The sequence below is a fragment of the Mizuhopecten yessoensis genome, unplaced genomic scaffold, assembly GCF_002113885.1.
Source record: "Mizuhopecten yessoensis strain PY_sf001 unplaced genomic scaffold, ASM211388v2 scaffold7837, whole genome shotgun sequence".
NCBI lineage: Eukaryota > Metazoa > Mollusca > Bivalvia > Pectinida > Pectinidae > Mizuhopecten > Mizuhopecten yessoensis.
This window is the reverse complement of record NW_018407247.1, coordinates 7,421-22,784: the sequence shown is the minus strand read 5'-3', so window position 1 is coordinate 22,784 and position 15,364 is coordinate 7,421. Positions and strand designations below refer to the sequence as shown.

At 36.6% G+C, this 15,364-nt stretch overlaps 1 protein-coding gene across 1 annotated transcript in view; it reads left to right on the top strand.

Annotated features, from left to right (window-relative positions):
* LOC110454434 (potassium voltage-gated channel protein Shab-like) overlaps positions 1–14,338 on the top strand; it is a gene marked incomplete at its 3' end in the record, with an annotated part of 60,197 nt that extends 45,859 nt beyond the window's left edge. The window contains exon 3 of the mRNA XM_021503928.1: positions 13,274–14,338. Within this exon, the coding sequence (XP_021359603.1) occupies positions 13,274–14,338 (1,065 nt within the window). The remainder of the gene's footprint in view (positions 1–13,273) is intronic.
* Positions 14,339–15,364: the final 1,026 nt, after the last annotated feature.

Here is a 15,364-nt window from a genome sequence, read left to right as displayed (position 1 = left end):
TATATTTATATATATTTGAAGAAAAAGATGTCGACCAAAGTCAATCTTAAGGAAAATGTTTCGCACCTTCTTTTGGATCAAGAAAAATAATGAAAGTGTTTTATTTTACCCGAAGAGAAAGATCTACCTCTTGTGCAACGTTCAGTGTCGGAAAGGACTAGGGGCGTTGAGGGTCATTGCCGGCCTCATGGAGGATATACAATTAGCTGTTTTATTCGTAATCTGTAATAAAGGAAGTACACATATATGAAATTTCAAATTCTGTAGACAACTGATGTAGGATATATGGCATTACATTACAAAGAAAGACATAAACCCCCAATTTCATAATAAAATGCGTGAATATCGTCAGTCGTGCGTTATCTGGTTGAAAATTGGCCATTTTGAAGAAAAATTAACTAAACACTCTTCAATTTAGAAAGTCTCCGCATGCAACAAACATTGTCATACCAGTGTTCATTCGTAGAAAGGATTTTTGTTTGTCACATGCGGAGGCTTTCATTTTTGCACGCTAACTATCCGAAATCATCATATTTTGGCTATTTCTGCATATCAACGCAAGTTTTGAAAAAGATCTGCACCATGAAAGTTAACCCCAGTTCATCAATTTGATGTTATAACAGCAATTGGTAAATAAATTCAAGTTGAAAATCTTTTACTTTTTATGAGGCCAAAAATGACCCATAACGCCCAAAGTCCTTTAAAGTATGACATGATTACTAAAATGCAATACAAATTTGCATTTTAAAAAAACGTTACATTGGAATCGTTACATTGGAATCATTACATTGAAAATTATTTAATCATGAATATAGTTTATCAGTAGATGTTGACTATTTTGCGTTTTTAAGTTTGAAATATGCTGTGCTTGATTAATACACGGTATCTGTATTTAAGTTTCATACATAACCAATGTTGTTTTCACTCACGCCAAGAGTATCAACCTTCAAAGTTGGTAAAGTCCAAATTAAAGTATAAAACTATGTCTTCAATTTGTACTTAAATCTTAAAATAGCACAAGCAAAGGTTAAAATAATTATGTGCGTGCAACACTAACTAGACTGTCAGTTTTGATAAAATGATTATGTCTGCCGAAAGTAATCTGACAAAACAAAATGGACGTCTCTTTTATTTTTGTTTTTCACTACGCGAATTAAACTGTCGATGGGCCGTAAAAACACACACAAAATGACAAACCAACAAAACAAAATAAACATCATATTATTTTTCAAAATCACGGACTGAAGCATAGTCTGACTTGTTCATCAAACTGTGTGATATAAGGTTTAAGTTATCCCGAGTTCACCCCTTACTTAAAGAATTCCTAACAAATGGATCGTTTCTGCAAAGAAGTATGCAAACATTTGCTTGTTTGACCTTCATATCCAAGTTATATTAATGGGCATATCGTTCTATATTAACTTCATAATAGCTCAAAGTCAGCCCTGCTGTCCAACTTTGAAGGTTGATATCATTATTTGATCTCAAAAATGGCAAAAAGAGCATTTCCCCCGCGGAGGATTTTCCTTGATATTTTCCCCTGTTATTCTATAAAAAAGCGAACAAAGATATTCTGTTGTTATTACGTTGATGTTGAATCATAGATAGACAGGGCTAGTTTATGACCTTATTCGACATTGCACGCTGATGGTCTTTTTCAAGTCAACTAAAAGAGCGAGTGAGTGAGTGTGTGTGCGTGTGTGCATCTCGTTGACAAATGTGGGTCACCTACAAGTCAAACTGCGAGAGATGGATGTCGAAGATGCTTGCGTTGCCGCTGTCGGATTCCTCCTGCCGTAATATAATTAGACAAGGATGACAAATTAGCCTGATACAACTGTAATTGCAGAAAATGCAAGATGACACGCGAGTATGGCGGAATGTGCATACCCGTGTGAACATCCCAGCGTACGAAGGAGACGCCGACACGTTTACAAATCTCCCGGAGAGTCGTCGCATTTTCTTGAATCGTTGAAACGGCAAGAGACAACGTGTTTAGGGGTTAAAGCCTTGTAGATTTTCTGGGAGGAGCGATAAGAGAAAAACGGGAATGCTTATACAGGGAAAAGCCAAAACATAGGCTACTTGAGACGGCAAATTACTAGTTTATATTTGTTGGTTCGGGTTGCCGAACTTTGCTTTTAATACTGATTGACTGAGGCATAGCCAATGGAATATCCTTTTCCAAAAATGAATGTTGTTGAAAATACGGGAAGTTCTAGGTCGCCATCGTGGTCTCATTGGAAAATGTGTTATTTCTTTGTGTGCTATGAAGGTTTATGTTTTTTATTACTTTCCTATCGTGAACTTTCCCCCTTGACAGCAACATCCCTGCTTCCCATACCTATGCTGGTGTTTACACGTCGCAGTTAGTGACTAGTTAGGTTGTACTCAAGGGCTTGGTCCGAATATCACGACTTCAGTGATAGGTGTCGACTGCTGACGGACAAACTTATAAAACTTTTTTTTCCAAAGATGCAGGTTGATCAAGAGTATGGTCGCAATCAGGATCTCCCAGAGATGCTATTTCTCTGTGTGATATGAAGGTCGATATTTGTAATTATGCAAATAAGGGCGCCTTGTTGTTTTGTAGTCACTTTCGGAGTTCTCGATGTGAGGAAGTGACATTACTTGGATTTGACCCAGATTGACATGGGAAGTGTCATTGATGAAAAAGAAGACGCTGAACCTTCTGGAACACCTGGTCTTATTATCCAAGTACTTTTCAAGGATGTCCATGTAACTCTTTCCTTTGTTCATTTTTTGCCCTTCTTTTACATGGTAATCTTTTGTTGTTGTTTTTGTTATTGGTTTTTGGGGTTTTTTCTTTCTCATAATACTAGTCAACTCTTACATGGTATGTAGAAAACTACTGGCTGTATGTTTTCAATGTATGTAATAGTAGATATCTCTACTATATAGGTGTGTACGAGGTATATAGGAGTATAGGTCTACTGACTGTATTAGTACAAGGTATGTAAAAGTAGATATATCTACTATCAGTATGTGAACAAGGTAAATAAGAGTAGATATCTCTACTATCTTGGTGTGTACGAGGTATATGGAGTAAAACTTTGCTGTCTGATGGTACGGTGTGTATTGGAGTAAATGTTGCTGTCTGTTAGTTCTCTGTTGGTACGGGGTGTATGCCGCCGTACTTGTTTGTATGATGTATCAGAGGAAGAAAACATGTGTGATATGTACGTGAATGTGACAGCCACACGCGAGCCTTCACTCTTAATGTCTTTACTATGCATGTATACGTCTTCCCAGATTATCTGATGACAAGACTCTGTATCGCCCATACCTAAACGTGGCGGTAAGGAGGCTTATTATCTATCGAATTGTACAATCCAGGGGAACAAAATCATAGATGTTATAAAGTATCAAATGCTCCGTAATCCAGCAGTACAGTCCGAGAGGTACAGAATGAAAGATGTAACGCCCTTAATGTAAATTGTTTACAGGAAAAGATTGAATGACAGATATAAAGTCAAATAGTGTATATGTTTGCTGGTAATTTTAAACTATTGTCTTTTCTGATTTACTATATATGCTGTTTTGTTCAAGAAAATAGTGTAAAATAAAACAGACGACGATAGGAAATACTGCATAGTTGTTAAATTTCGCGGGGTTAACATCGCGCAAATTACAATTTCTGTAAATCTATTTCGGAACACCTCGCAAAGAGTTCCCAGTGCTTGTTACTACTAGCATCGAACAACTCGACGATTTCAAAATATTCACGAAGGTTTTAATTTCGCAAATTTTTACACATTCGCAAAATTCGCGGAATTAAGACCGTCGTGAATATTAGCAACTGTACAGCAAACACTTGTCGACATAAAATTGTATTTTATAAAAGGTAACAAATTCTTCCAAAGGTACAATCTGTCTGAGGTCTCGGTAACCGATCAATGGCATTCGTAAAGAAAATACTTCCAAACCAGTGATTTGAAAATGCCAGTCAGAATACAAAGCCTCATGCTTTTGATTGCGGTGACGTATTTTGATGAGAACAGTTTGGACTGACTGACTTTCGTAACGATCGCAAATCACTCACAATGTAGAGATAAATGACCGGCGCCAGCCTTAAAACAGCTCGGCAAAGAATATTAAAAAAATATGCTTCCACCATGATGCGTTGATATACTGTCCAGAGTTACAAGAAAATCGAAGAAATTAAGACACGTTTTGTTTCAATTCTATCACAGCCATAGTTCAATCCCAAAATCATAAAGTTAGACGGAACATTTATCACATACTTCTAGTGACCAATACGTATGTCAGGGAGTTGGAATTCTGCATTTATAAAGGTCATTTTGTATAACTTTAAGCCAACTGCAAATATTAATGTCAAGTGATATTTTGTTAACTGTGTCCTCGATAATACCCAAAATGTGTAAATAATGCCCAGCACAGTGTGTAATAATGCCCAGAGTGTGTAATAATGCCCGGATTGAAGTGTGCAATTATACCCAGATGGATAGAATATCAAGCGCGTGATAATGCATACCGAGAGGGTTAGAACACCTAGAGAGTGTGCAATACGATGTTAACTGTATTTCATAATGTCCAGTGCTATTAATACGATATAAAAATAGGCTAAATCCATCAGTTAGATCGTGTACGTATTTCCGGCTGTCAGACATGCACAGAAACCGGAAAAAGAATGGAACAGTTACAACGTTCTGGTACGAGTGCTACCGTTGTATGTTTGACACAAATCTCCTTGACAGTTGGTTTTACCCTGGTGTGACTGGACAAGTGTTTGGCTTGTTTTTCGTCTAGTTTTATTTTGTTTACCTTTCTATAAACAGCAAAGGTCATTTCATGACGTGCCTCCATGTGTGTAATGTATGCATGCATATGTTTATATGTGCTGGAGGTGGTATGTTGGCGTTATTGCCTCCTTGTGATAGCGCGGTTCTGATGCCGACTTAAGAGTGCTACCTCTCTGAACTACCATGCGGAAGGCACCCAGCACAGTATTTTGCCCGGTCAGATGTTGGGATAGCCCATAAAGCTTGACGTTTTAACAACTACCATTTAAGGGCTTTGGTAAGTCCGAGCCTGGGAACAGAACACGTTGCTATTACGCAACACGTTCTACAACTGGACACGTGTCTACAACACCAGTACATATGTACGTTACGGACGCAGATATAAATCTTGTTATCAACTCGATAAATTCAATTCAGAAACAAATGTTACTACTAGTGACACCATGCCTGACATCATAGCGGATACGACGATAAGAAGATATTTTCAGTGTGATAATGAAATTACTCCTGAAAAGATTTCTACATGACTAGATGAAAGGTAGAGAATTAATCACAGTATCAATATAAGTAGTTATTGATAATGGTTTCTTCCCAACGGAGTAACAATATATGTGTCAACGACAATGCCATCTCTGCCCGTTGTAATTTGTGTTTTCTCGGAATAAAGCTATGCCACTTATGTGTGTTGACATATGTTTTCTGTTTCGTGCTCGAGGTGGCGACTTATGCAGGGAATGTATCGTATCGCTGAATGCTAGGTGCCTTTACAAAATACAATGAAGAGTTAGGAGTTATTGTTCACAGCAATTCTTCAGTATCTAACTTAGCATCAGTAAAATTACACTGAAAGTGGCTTATTCTGTCAGTGTATGTGAAACTTTGAAAAGCTGTGAGCAAGCTTTTAATGACGACAATTTGTCAATGTTGCGTTAAGCTGTGAGCAGGCTTTTGATAAAGACAATTTGTAAGCGCTGCATATAGCTGCGATCAGGTTTTCGATAACGACAATGTGTCAGCGCTGCGTAACGTTGTGTGCAAGCTTTTGATAAAGACAATTTAACGGCGCTGCGTTAAGCTGTGCGCAAGCTTTTGATGAAGACAATTTAACGGCGCTGCGTTAAGCTGTGTGCAAGCTTTTGATGAAGACAATTTAACGGCACTGCGTTAAGCTGTGTGCAAGCTTATCATGTCGACAATTCTTCAGTGCTGCGTTAAGTGCTTAGTGAGCCTTTCATGACAGGATGCCGATGTTCGATACCAATATCACGTTAGACACGACGAATGACGAATTCCGTAAAAGTGAAACTTTGTCCAAGTTCCTTAAAATCATATTAATATCAATATTCAGTTCCTTGTTTCAGACATACTTGATACAGGAAACGCAAATCCTTCAAAGACGACTGGTTTCGGTTGCACATTTGAATTTTTGTGTATCCACCTCGGTTCAGGTTTGCCCTTGTGTATTGACGATGTGGTACATTTTTATCGACACCATTTTAGATTAGTTCTTGTTGGTGACGATGTTGTACATTTTTATCGACCATAGTTTAGACTAATCATTGTGTATTGACGATGTGGTTCATTTGTATCGACCAGCTTTCATACTGGTCCTTGTGTCTTGACTTTGTGGTACATTTTGGAACTACCAGACTCGGTGTTTTATTTTATCCGGAGGATATGTCCTTTTGTGTTGACAATGTGGTTGATTTTCTTTCTTTTTAAGGAAAACAAAAGCATCGTTTCACAAAATAACAAAACGAACAGCAACGACCCATAATGCATTTATCATGAAGGCCCATGTATTTATTCCTTTCGTTGGTGCAATATCGCGATTAGTGTTTAGACCGAGATCTTAGCGAAAGTGACTTCTCTGAAAGGATAGCAGATGTTCGCAAAGGGGCTCCATAACGTGCCAAACCATTATACAAAATGATGTGTCCCGTATGGGTATCCACGCCGCTAGACACTACCCCAGAATAATATGGCGTGCTACATAGCAATAAATCATACCGCTATGACTTGCAGAAGACAGTTTATGGAAGCCATGGGGAACACAAATCAAGCTAAGCACTTCAAATTGACTACCGAGCCCCTTTAGGGCCAACCATAATCGCCTAATTGGGAAAATAAGAAACATCTCGCGGTGAATCAGCGCCGTTATGTCAGACAAGCTCCCGACAGATCGCGGAATTATTTTATCTCGTAATTGGCTTGTAAAATAAGATTTGATACGTCTTATTGTTGTATTGATTTCACAAAATGTCGGACGGAAGCCTGTTTCATCTGACTCTGGTTGTAGCTGTACATTATCCCTGATTTCATTGCATTTTTCTTTCTTTTATTCTTAGTGGTACTAACATTTCGATTTTGTTTATTATCAAATCAGACTCATCTCATACTAGCTACGGAAGCGGATGCTAATAACTCCTCTGTCATATGTTTCATTATTTTCCTTATTAATTTGTTGCAGACTCCGGGAGAAATTTGTTGGGATAAGTTAGGCCAGGTACGGTAAGGTGTGAGTTTCTACTATGTGAACTAATACGTTTCATAGAAAGTTCAAATATAACATATCATGATATTCCCAACATTGCCTTGATTCAGTTATTGAATAGAAATAAAACCACATGTAAAACAAGCATCAATGAAAAAGGCAAATCCTAACAATATCTAAAAATGTTTGAAATGTAAAGCATTTATGTTTATTTGTATATATATGTATATATATAAATACACATATGTAAATAATAACAAACAACCGGATTTAGCGCTTATTAACAAGGCAATATTGGGAATGCTTAAGTGTATGTGCCGAACGCTAAACGTAATACATCACTACGTGCTACATGATAATGTTTTTGTGGTAGATAGTGGATAAGATTATGCTGGGTTCTGTCCCTTAGCTAGTATAAATGGTATATCTGAAATTCATCCCTTATTTAGTGTTAAATATTTATGGTTTGCCTCCCTTACCTAGTTTTAAAAATAACTGGATTCTTCCCTTACCTAGTCTAAAATATTGCTGGATTGCACCCCTTGGCTGTAGTCAAAAAAAGCTGGATTGAACCCTTATATACTGTAAAGTTTCTGAGGTGCGTCCCTTATCTGGCGTAATTATTGCTAGATTATATCCTCGGCTGGTGTAAAAAAAAAATGCCTGATTCCTTCCCCAGGCCAATTTTAAAGCTTTTGCTGGACATTAACCGTTTGATGAAGCAAAATATTGCTGTATAACATCCGCTAGGAAGTGCTAATATCAATGGGTTGCGTCCCTTAGATAGTGTGCAATATTGCTAGATTGCGTCCCCTAGCTAGTGTACAATATTGTTAGATTGCGTCCCCTGACTAGTGTACAATATTGCTAGATTGCGTCCCCTAGCTAGTGCACAATATTGCTAGATTGCGTCCCCTAGCTAGTGTACAATATTGCTAGATTGCGTCCCCTAGCTAGTGAACAATATTGCGAGATTGCGTCCCCTGGCTAGTGTACAATATTACTAAATTGCGTCCCCTAGCTAGTGTACAAAATTGCTAGATTGCGTCCCCTAGCTTGTGTACAATATTGCTAGATTGCGTCTCCTAGCTTGTGTACAATATTGCTAGATTGCGTCTCCTAGCTAGTGTACATTATTGCTAGATTGCGTCCCTTAGCTAGTGTACAATATTGCTAGATTGCGTCCCTTAGATAGTGTACAATATTGCTAGATTGCGTCCCTTAGATAGTGTACAATAGTGCAAGATTGCGTCCCCTAGCTAGTGTACAATATTGCTAGATAGCGTCCCCTAGCTATAACAAAATTGTGCTATTAAAAATGGCCTGGTGAATTACGTCTAAATAACTAGATAATGTCCCATTTCATTTGAAAAATATATAATCTGTTTTGCTTGGTCATGTTTTTAGTAACACTTAATTCAATAATTAAACATGTATAAAAGAGTTATTGTGTCGTCAATAACGTGTCATCTCCACATTGAAATATAATGCCTGTTTCCATGTTGTAAAAACAAATGCAATGTTTAATATGTTCATAAACAATTAACGGAATTAATTGTCACGTTTATATCATTTGAAAAGTGCACTGATTTGGCATCTAATGAAACGCCAGGGCTAAGTCAATGTTGTATCTCATAACAACGCGATTTAACGTTTATGCATGCATGCGACACAGTGTAGACTTTAACCCTTTTATGTGCTGTAGTGAGTTGTGGATTTCACTGTAATTCTCTCACAGGGCTGAGTGATTCATAAATATGAATTAAAGTGATGACACTTAATATCGTACTATGACGTCATCACTGTGACGAATTTTCGCAGGAATGCCAAACTTACGATTTGACATCCTGGATATAATTACGTTGCCTCTTAAACGAATGAAATCACATTTAAATTTCTAATTTGTTAAATATCATGTTATGAACGTATACCTAATGAGGTTTCTTGATTAATGTGTATGGCAGTGAGTTTACAACCATTAATCCTGACACGCATTAAGCGGTGTCATCCAATACTATAATTACTCGAAAATACCGATATGATTTATCTTATTAAGACCGAAATGTGCATATTTAATTAATGTGTATAAACCGCAACTACAGAGCAGTGTTTATTGTGTCAAAATCAGGATTTAAGCACTACAAAACTACTTATAGTTCCGAATTCGGAATTAAAGTAGAACGAAACCACTTATTGTGTCCATTTCAGGATTATAGTAGTACAAAACTACATATTGCGTCAAATTCAAGTTTTTGTAGTACAAAACTGCTTGTTGTGTCGAATTCAGGATTATAGCAGAACAAAACTACTTGTTGTTTCAAACTATAGCGGACGGAACAGTGTTAACTGTGCCGAAGTCAAAATCGAAGAGTATAACCATTACCAATGGTATCGGTCACGTTGACAAAAGTGCAAAACATTAATATTGGTGTCAAAGTCATCGTGTTAAAAGACCAGAACATTTAATGTATCAAAATATACTGGCATTGAATGAGTATATGGGTAATTTTATTGTCCCTTAAAGGCAAATTACTTCCCGAGACTTAAGGACAAGGCTGTTCAATAGATGACCTTCAAGTTGAAAAAACAGGAAATGACTTTCTTGCTAGTGAGTTAAGTAAATAATTTGCAGCATCATCGTTGCTCAGAAAATGAACACTACGTTTGCGTCAGACTCCATTCAGAGGCCTTACCAGAACTCAGATTCTTCCAAAACGACAAAGGGTTTTGAAATATGAACGTTGGACACACATGTTAGTGAACCTTTAACATTTGGTAATAGATCCATTTTGCCAAAAACGATTTGCACTGCACCATACCGCTGTTTCGTCCTACTGGGTCTCATCGGTGACGCAAGGAGTCAAACAGGTAGTAAACCACATCGGTATAAACAACTGTTGGAGAAGAAGGGGATGTTCGTAAAACTTCTTCTTTTGTTTTGAAAGAAAATTTAAAAAAAAAAATCTTAATAAAATGAATTTAAAAAAATTCCCAGAGGATTTGATTTAGTTCAAATTATTAATGAGTTATAAGTTATAATATAATTTAAGATACTTCGTTGATCTAGACATGTGGATTTATCTAGAGTGATGGGTTTGGTTTCACTTTCCATAATTTCCCTGGTGGGGAAACACACAAACCCTATACCTGAATTTAGTGAATATCTTTGAAATCTTGAAAAATTGATAATCATTTGATGCCCTCTATAACTGAAAAGGTTAGCAAAATCTCTGAACCTGCAGCTAAACATAAATAGTTGTACAATCTTAGCTGTCTGTTTAGGGGCATGTTTTGAATTGCCATATGGTTCCATATACATGCATTTTGTATGGATAGAATATGCTCATCTATGAATTATTAGATTTTTAACAATATAGCTCTTTGCATGAAAGATCTCATGCAGCCTATCGAACGATTTAAAGACGCCTAATAATGGATAATCAACGTCATAACGATGTTACGAGCCTAATAATGGATATTCATGGCCATAACGATGTAAAGAGCCTAATAATGAATATTCACGGCCATAACTATGTAAAGAGACTAATAATGATTATGCATGGGATGAATTTGACAAGGAAATAAATACGTTTTCCACGAGCTTTTGAAAATAAAATCATGTGATTTTTCAGTGATTTTACTTCTTTTTTTTTTAAAAGGCCAAATCAAGTCATGCTGTTCCTAAATCTCTGTTCAATATTCAGATTTTCATGTCGCTTTTATTTATTCTAAATTAGCATTATTGCATTGTTAGTATTAATGCATAGGTAAGTATCATTGTAATTATCATTACATTGTTAAATATCATTACATTGTTAAATATCATTACATTGTAAGATTGGTAAGTACTATTACATCGTTGGTATCAGTTGTTATATAACACTATTCATACTATGTTATTATTTCTATAGATTGCCATTACTTACCTTTGATTTAAGAATATATATTCACGTTTATTGATTTATAACATAGTTATCAGGAGATTATTTTATTAACACGAGTGCTTATTTAAGGATGTTGATCACATGATATTTGAGGCCTGTAAACTGGGATTCTTAAAAGGACATGAAATAATAATTTTTAAAAACAAAGCATATGCTTGAAAACGCCAATGTTTTTGAAGCATTACGACAATCATCAATGCTCCGAGTCAAAAATATTTGAAAATCTGTATTTGTTCATCCCCTACAGAGCCTCATTTGTCATAATTCACATATTTGCACTAACGATGGTTTCCAAATTTTGCTACTTATTGCAGTTTCTGATTTCCATTTCTCTATAACTCAACTCTTTTTCTAGCATGCCTCCTCCACACTCCCTCGCATGTTTCCTTTCCCGCCTCGTTAACCCACATCATATAGAACTTATAAACATTAGATAGATAACGAAAACGTTTCAAATTTCATTCTTGTATCAGAAAATAGTTAGTATTTTTACTGATTTTATATTTTGAGAAAGCATAGAATTTGGAGTCGTTACAATATCAAACATTTTGAGCCGCCGTATCTATTCTTTTGTATATTATTTTGTCGAAAAGCGCTTTATTGTTTCAGAATCAATGTGCATCTCCGAACAAAAATAGAATGTTACCTCACATATTAAGACAAATATTGTATACTTCTTAAGGCATATAAGCATATAAGTCAAACGGATATTTAAGCAAATAAGCATATTTAGAGAAAAAAAATGTTTCTAAAGGTAAATATTAAGTGATATTTTTGATATTTTTATCGTAAACTGCATGGTTTTACGTTTCTAAGCATGCTTTTAATAAACAAAGATGCTCGAACTTTTTATAGTGGTTTTTTTTCGAAATTTTCAAAGCAAAATAGGCAGTAAATTTAGATCAGAAAATACAATTTTCTAATTGAAGATGGAACTCCTTAAATATCTCACATTTCCAGAATTGTATTAATGGTTTATAAAAGGGTATATAGGTAGTGTCGTTCGGACGCTAAACTTATCTCAAACGTAACTTTACTCTAATTTTCGAGTATTTTGAAATCAGTCATTGTATCATCTATTAGAAACAACCATTCTTGAACATATAATGTCTTTCGTTTACGATGAATTTTATTGTAGAACGTTGTATATTCTAATTAAGTTTCCGGTTGGTGAACTCCATTCTCCAAATATATTGGGAAGAAGCCATTCTTTAAAATCAAACAGTTTCTTAATTTTTGTCTATATTTGTCAAAGTATTTAGTCAAGCGAAACAGTTGTTCAGTTCCAACGGTCCAACAATGGACTTAATAGTCTACCCTAGTGTTAATTAGGTTTTCTTTTCTACATCTTTGTCAATAGCAACTAGTCAAAAGCCACGACTAAGAATTATATTTGTTGCCAGCACATTTACTGCGGGGCACCGGAAGTGTTTCGTAATGATGTGTACATCTGCTCTATACTTTCAGCGTTTCTTACAGCCTCTAACTTCTTTACTGTTGCTATACTCGGAATTGTTGGCACAACAACTAGTATAACCATTCATGGTCGTTCTGCGTATACAACACAAACGCCCTCATCTTGTTTCTAGGGTCTATCCTCTTTAGCTCCTGACTAAATCATACCTCCTGTCTCTACTTAGACCGCCCGCTCTGTCTGTCTGTATCTATCTGATGTCCTGCGCTTGTAACATGATTGCATTGTAGAAACAACACACACCTACCTGTATCCCAACTAACAATGCACAATGCAGCTTAACTCTTTGTTAGTGAGTTGGAAGCAAAACAAAAGGGAAACCATCTAAAAGTGACTAACGCGTACCTACCTTGTGGATGTGATGTCTAATTAAATGCATTTACCGGAGTGTTTTATTACCTTACTCAGTGGAACAACGTGAAAATAACTTAGAATAATTCAACAAGACGCCAACGAAACTGAACCATCACGCCTCTTTTTGATCATTCTGAAGTTATTTCGCATCGTTCCGCTGAAAACAAAGGTTTGTGATGTCAACAGATTGCTTTCGTCATGTAGTTTTTAACCACATTTTCAGGTCGTTGCCATAGTGTCAATCCTGTTCATCGTCCTCTCCACGATCGCCCTCACATTAAACACTATACCCAGTTTCCAGGAGGCCAACGGCGACAACGAAAAGTTAGCTTTGATTGAAGCTGTCTGTATAGGATGGTTTTCACTTGAGTACCTGGCAAGATTTTGGGCTTCACCAAACAAATGGAAGTTTTTCAAAGGACCTTTAAATATTATTGACTTGCTAGCAATTATGCCGTATTTTATAAGTTTGGGTTTGACTGAAACGAATAGGCATACGACAGAGCAGTTTCAAAATGTTCGCAGAGTGGTGCAAATCTTCAGGATAATGAGAATCCTAAGAATTTTGAAGTTAGCCAGACATTCCACTGGATTGCAGTCTTTAGGCTACACTCTACAGAGAAGCTACAAAGAGTTGGGGCTTTTACTTATGTTTTTAGCAATTTCTATATTATTGTTTTCAAGTTTGGCCTATTTTGCGGAAAAAGATGTAGAAAAAACGAAATTCATTAGTATACCTGAGACGTTTTGGTGGGCCGCTATTACGATGACGACTGTTGGGTACGGTGACATATTCCCCACGACCGTGCCAGGGAAGATCGTTGGCAGCGTGTGTTGTATATGTGGTGTTCTAGTTATTGCGCTTCCAATCCCCATTATAGTTAACAATTTTGCTGAGTTTTATAAAGACCAGATGCGTCGCGAAAAGGCGTTGAAGCGACGAGACGCCCTTGAAAGGGCCAAGCGAACTGGAAGTATTGTGTCTTTCCACTCGATAAACCTCCGTGATGCATTCGCCCGGAGTGTTGACATGTTGGAGGTCAATGTGACAAACAACACTCGCACGGGAGACAACTGTGATGCGAACAGCGAGGACAGTAAAGGCACCAGTCCCCCTCCCTGCGTGGTAAAGACTTTGGAGGAGTGCAAATCCGCGAACGAGGCGGAACAGAGTGATACTACCAGTCTTCCAGGTTTATCAAATCCAAGCAATGCTAAGCTCCTCAACGACGATGACTCGATCGAGAGAATGACGTCATCACAACCAGCCCTTAATTCGAATCAGCAGGTGAGTGATGTTTGCTTAGCTTTATTTGATGATTCAAACATGTCTTTTCTGATTCTGCATGTTATGCTTGGTTTTGGTAACAAAAAATAATTTCTTGTTTACAATTCATTGTTTGCTGATTGATATTGTTCACCAATCTTATTGATGTTCAGTGGAAACATGAAATCTGTCTTAAGAATAGATCAGCCCAAATACTAACTTATTTACGTAAGTGTTTCTCCATAATTTTATATTCAACATGCTGTTTACTGTTTAAAATATAGATTACATAATCACATTTCGAATGATGAGTTATATACAGAACATATAGTTAATATTGGATTCAATGCAACAATAGCATAATTGTATAAAAGGAATCGTTATTTTAAAAGGAAGCAGTACTAGTGTGTTGGGTTTGTTTAATTTAATGGTTTATTCCGAATTGTGATCGAAATACAATACTGCATTTCGTGTTACGTTTGAATAATAATAGTTTATTGGAATGCTCCATAAAAAGGCAATGTCATTGATAAGGTTATCTCTCGTTAAGTTACTACATTGTTTACTTTAATATAATCCCAGGTTGTGTTATATAATCCAATTCCGGGCTCTTGAAGATAATTACGTATAAAATTACCTATAAAACATTCAAGACTTGATTTGAACAAGTGTGAGTCAACAGTTTTATTTTCATTCTTAATCAGTGTAATTACCTCTCTATGACCACTAATGTTATGCAATCACTCGATGTTAAAAACTTGCATGGCACACTTCTACGTTCATCGTTGTTCATTAGACGCTTGTATATGTAAATCAGTTCGATACCCTCGGTCTTTTATCTGTGCATCTTACATATGTGTGCACTGACATGCGAAGGTACAATCATTAGTACTCCCCTTGCCAAGATATAAAAGGTCGGAATCGACTTTAGGGAGGGATAACGACCTGCTTGTGTTGTGAAGGTATTCCTTAGCGACCAAGCATTTCCGTGACTAGGAATTGATTCCGCAATCTTGGTTCGGATTAGACGCAGATAATCTATATGGC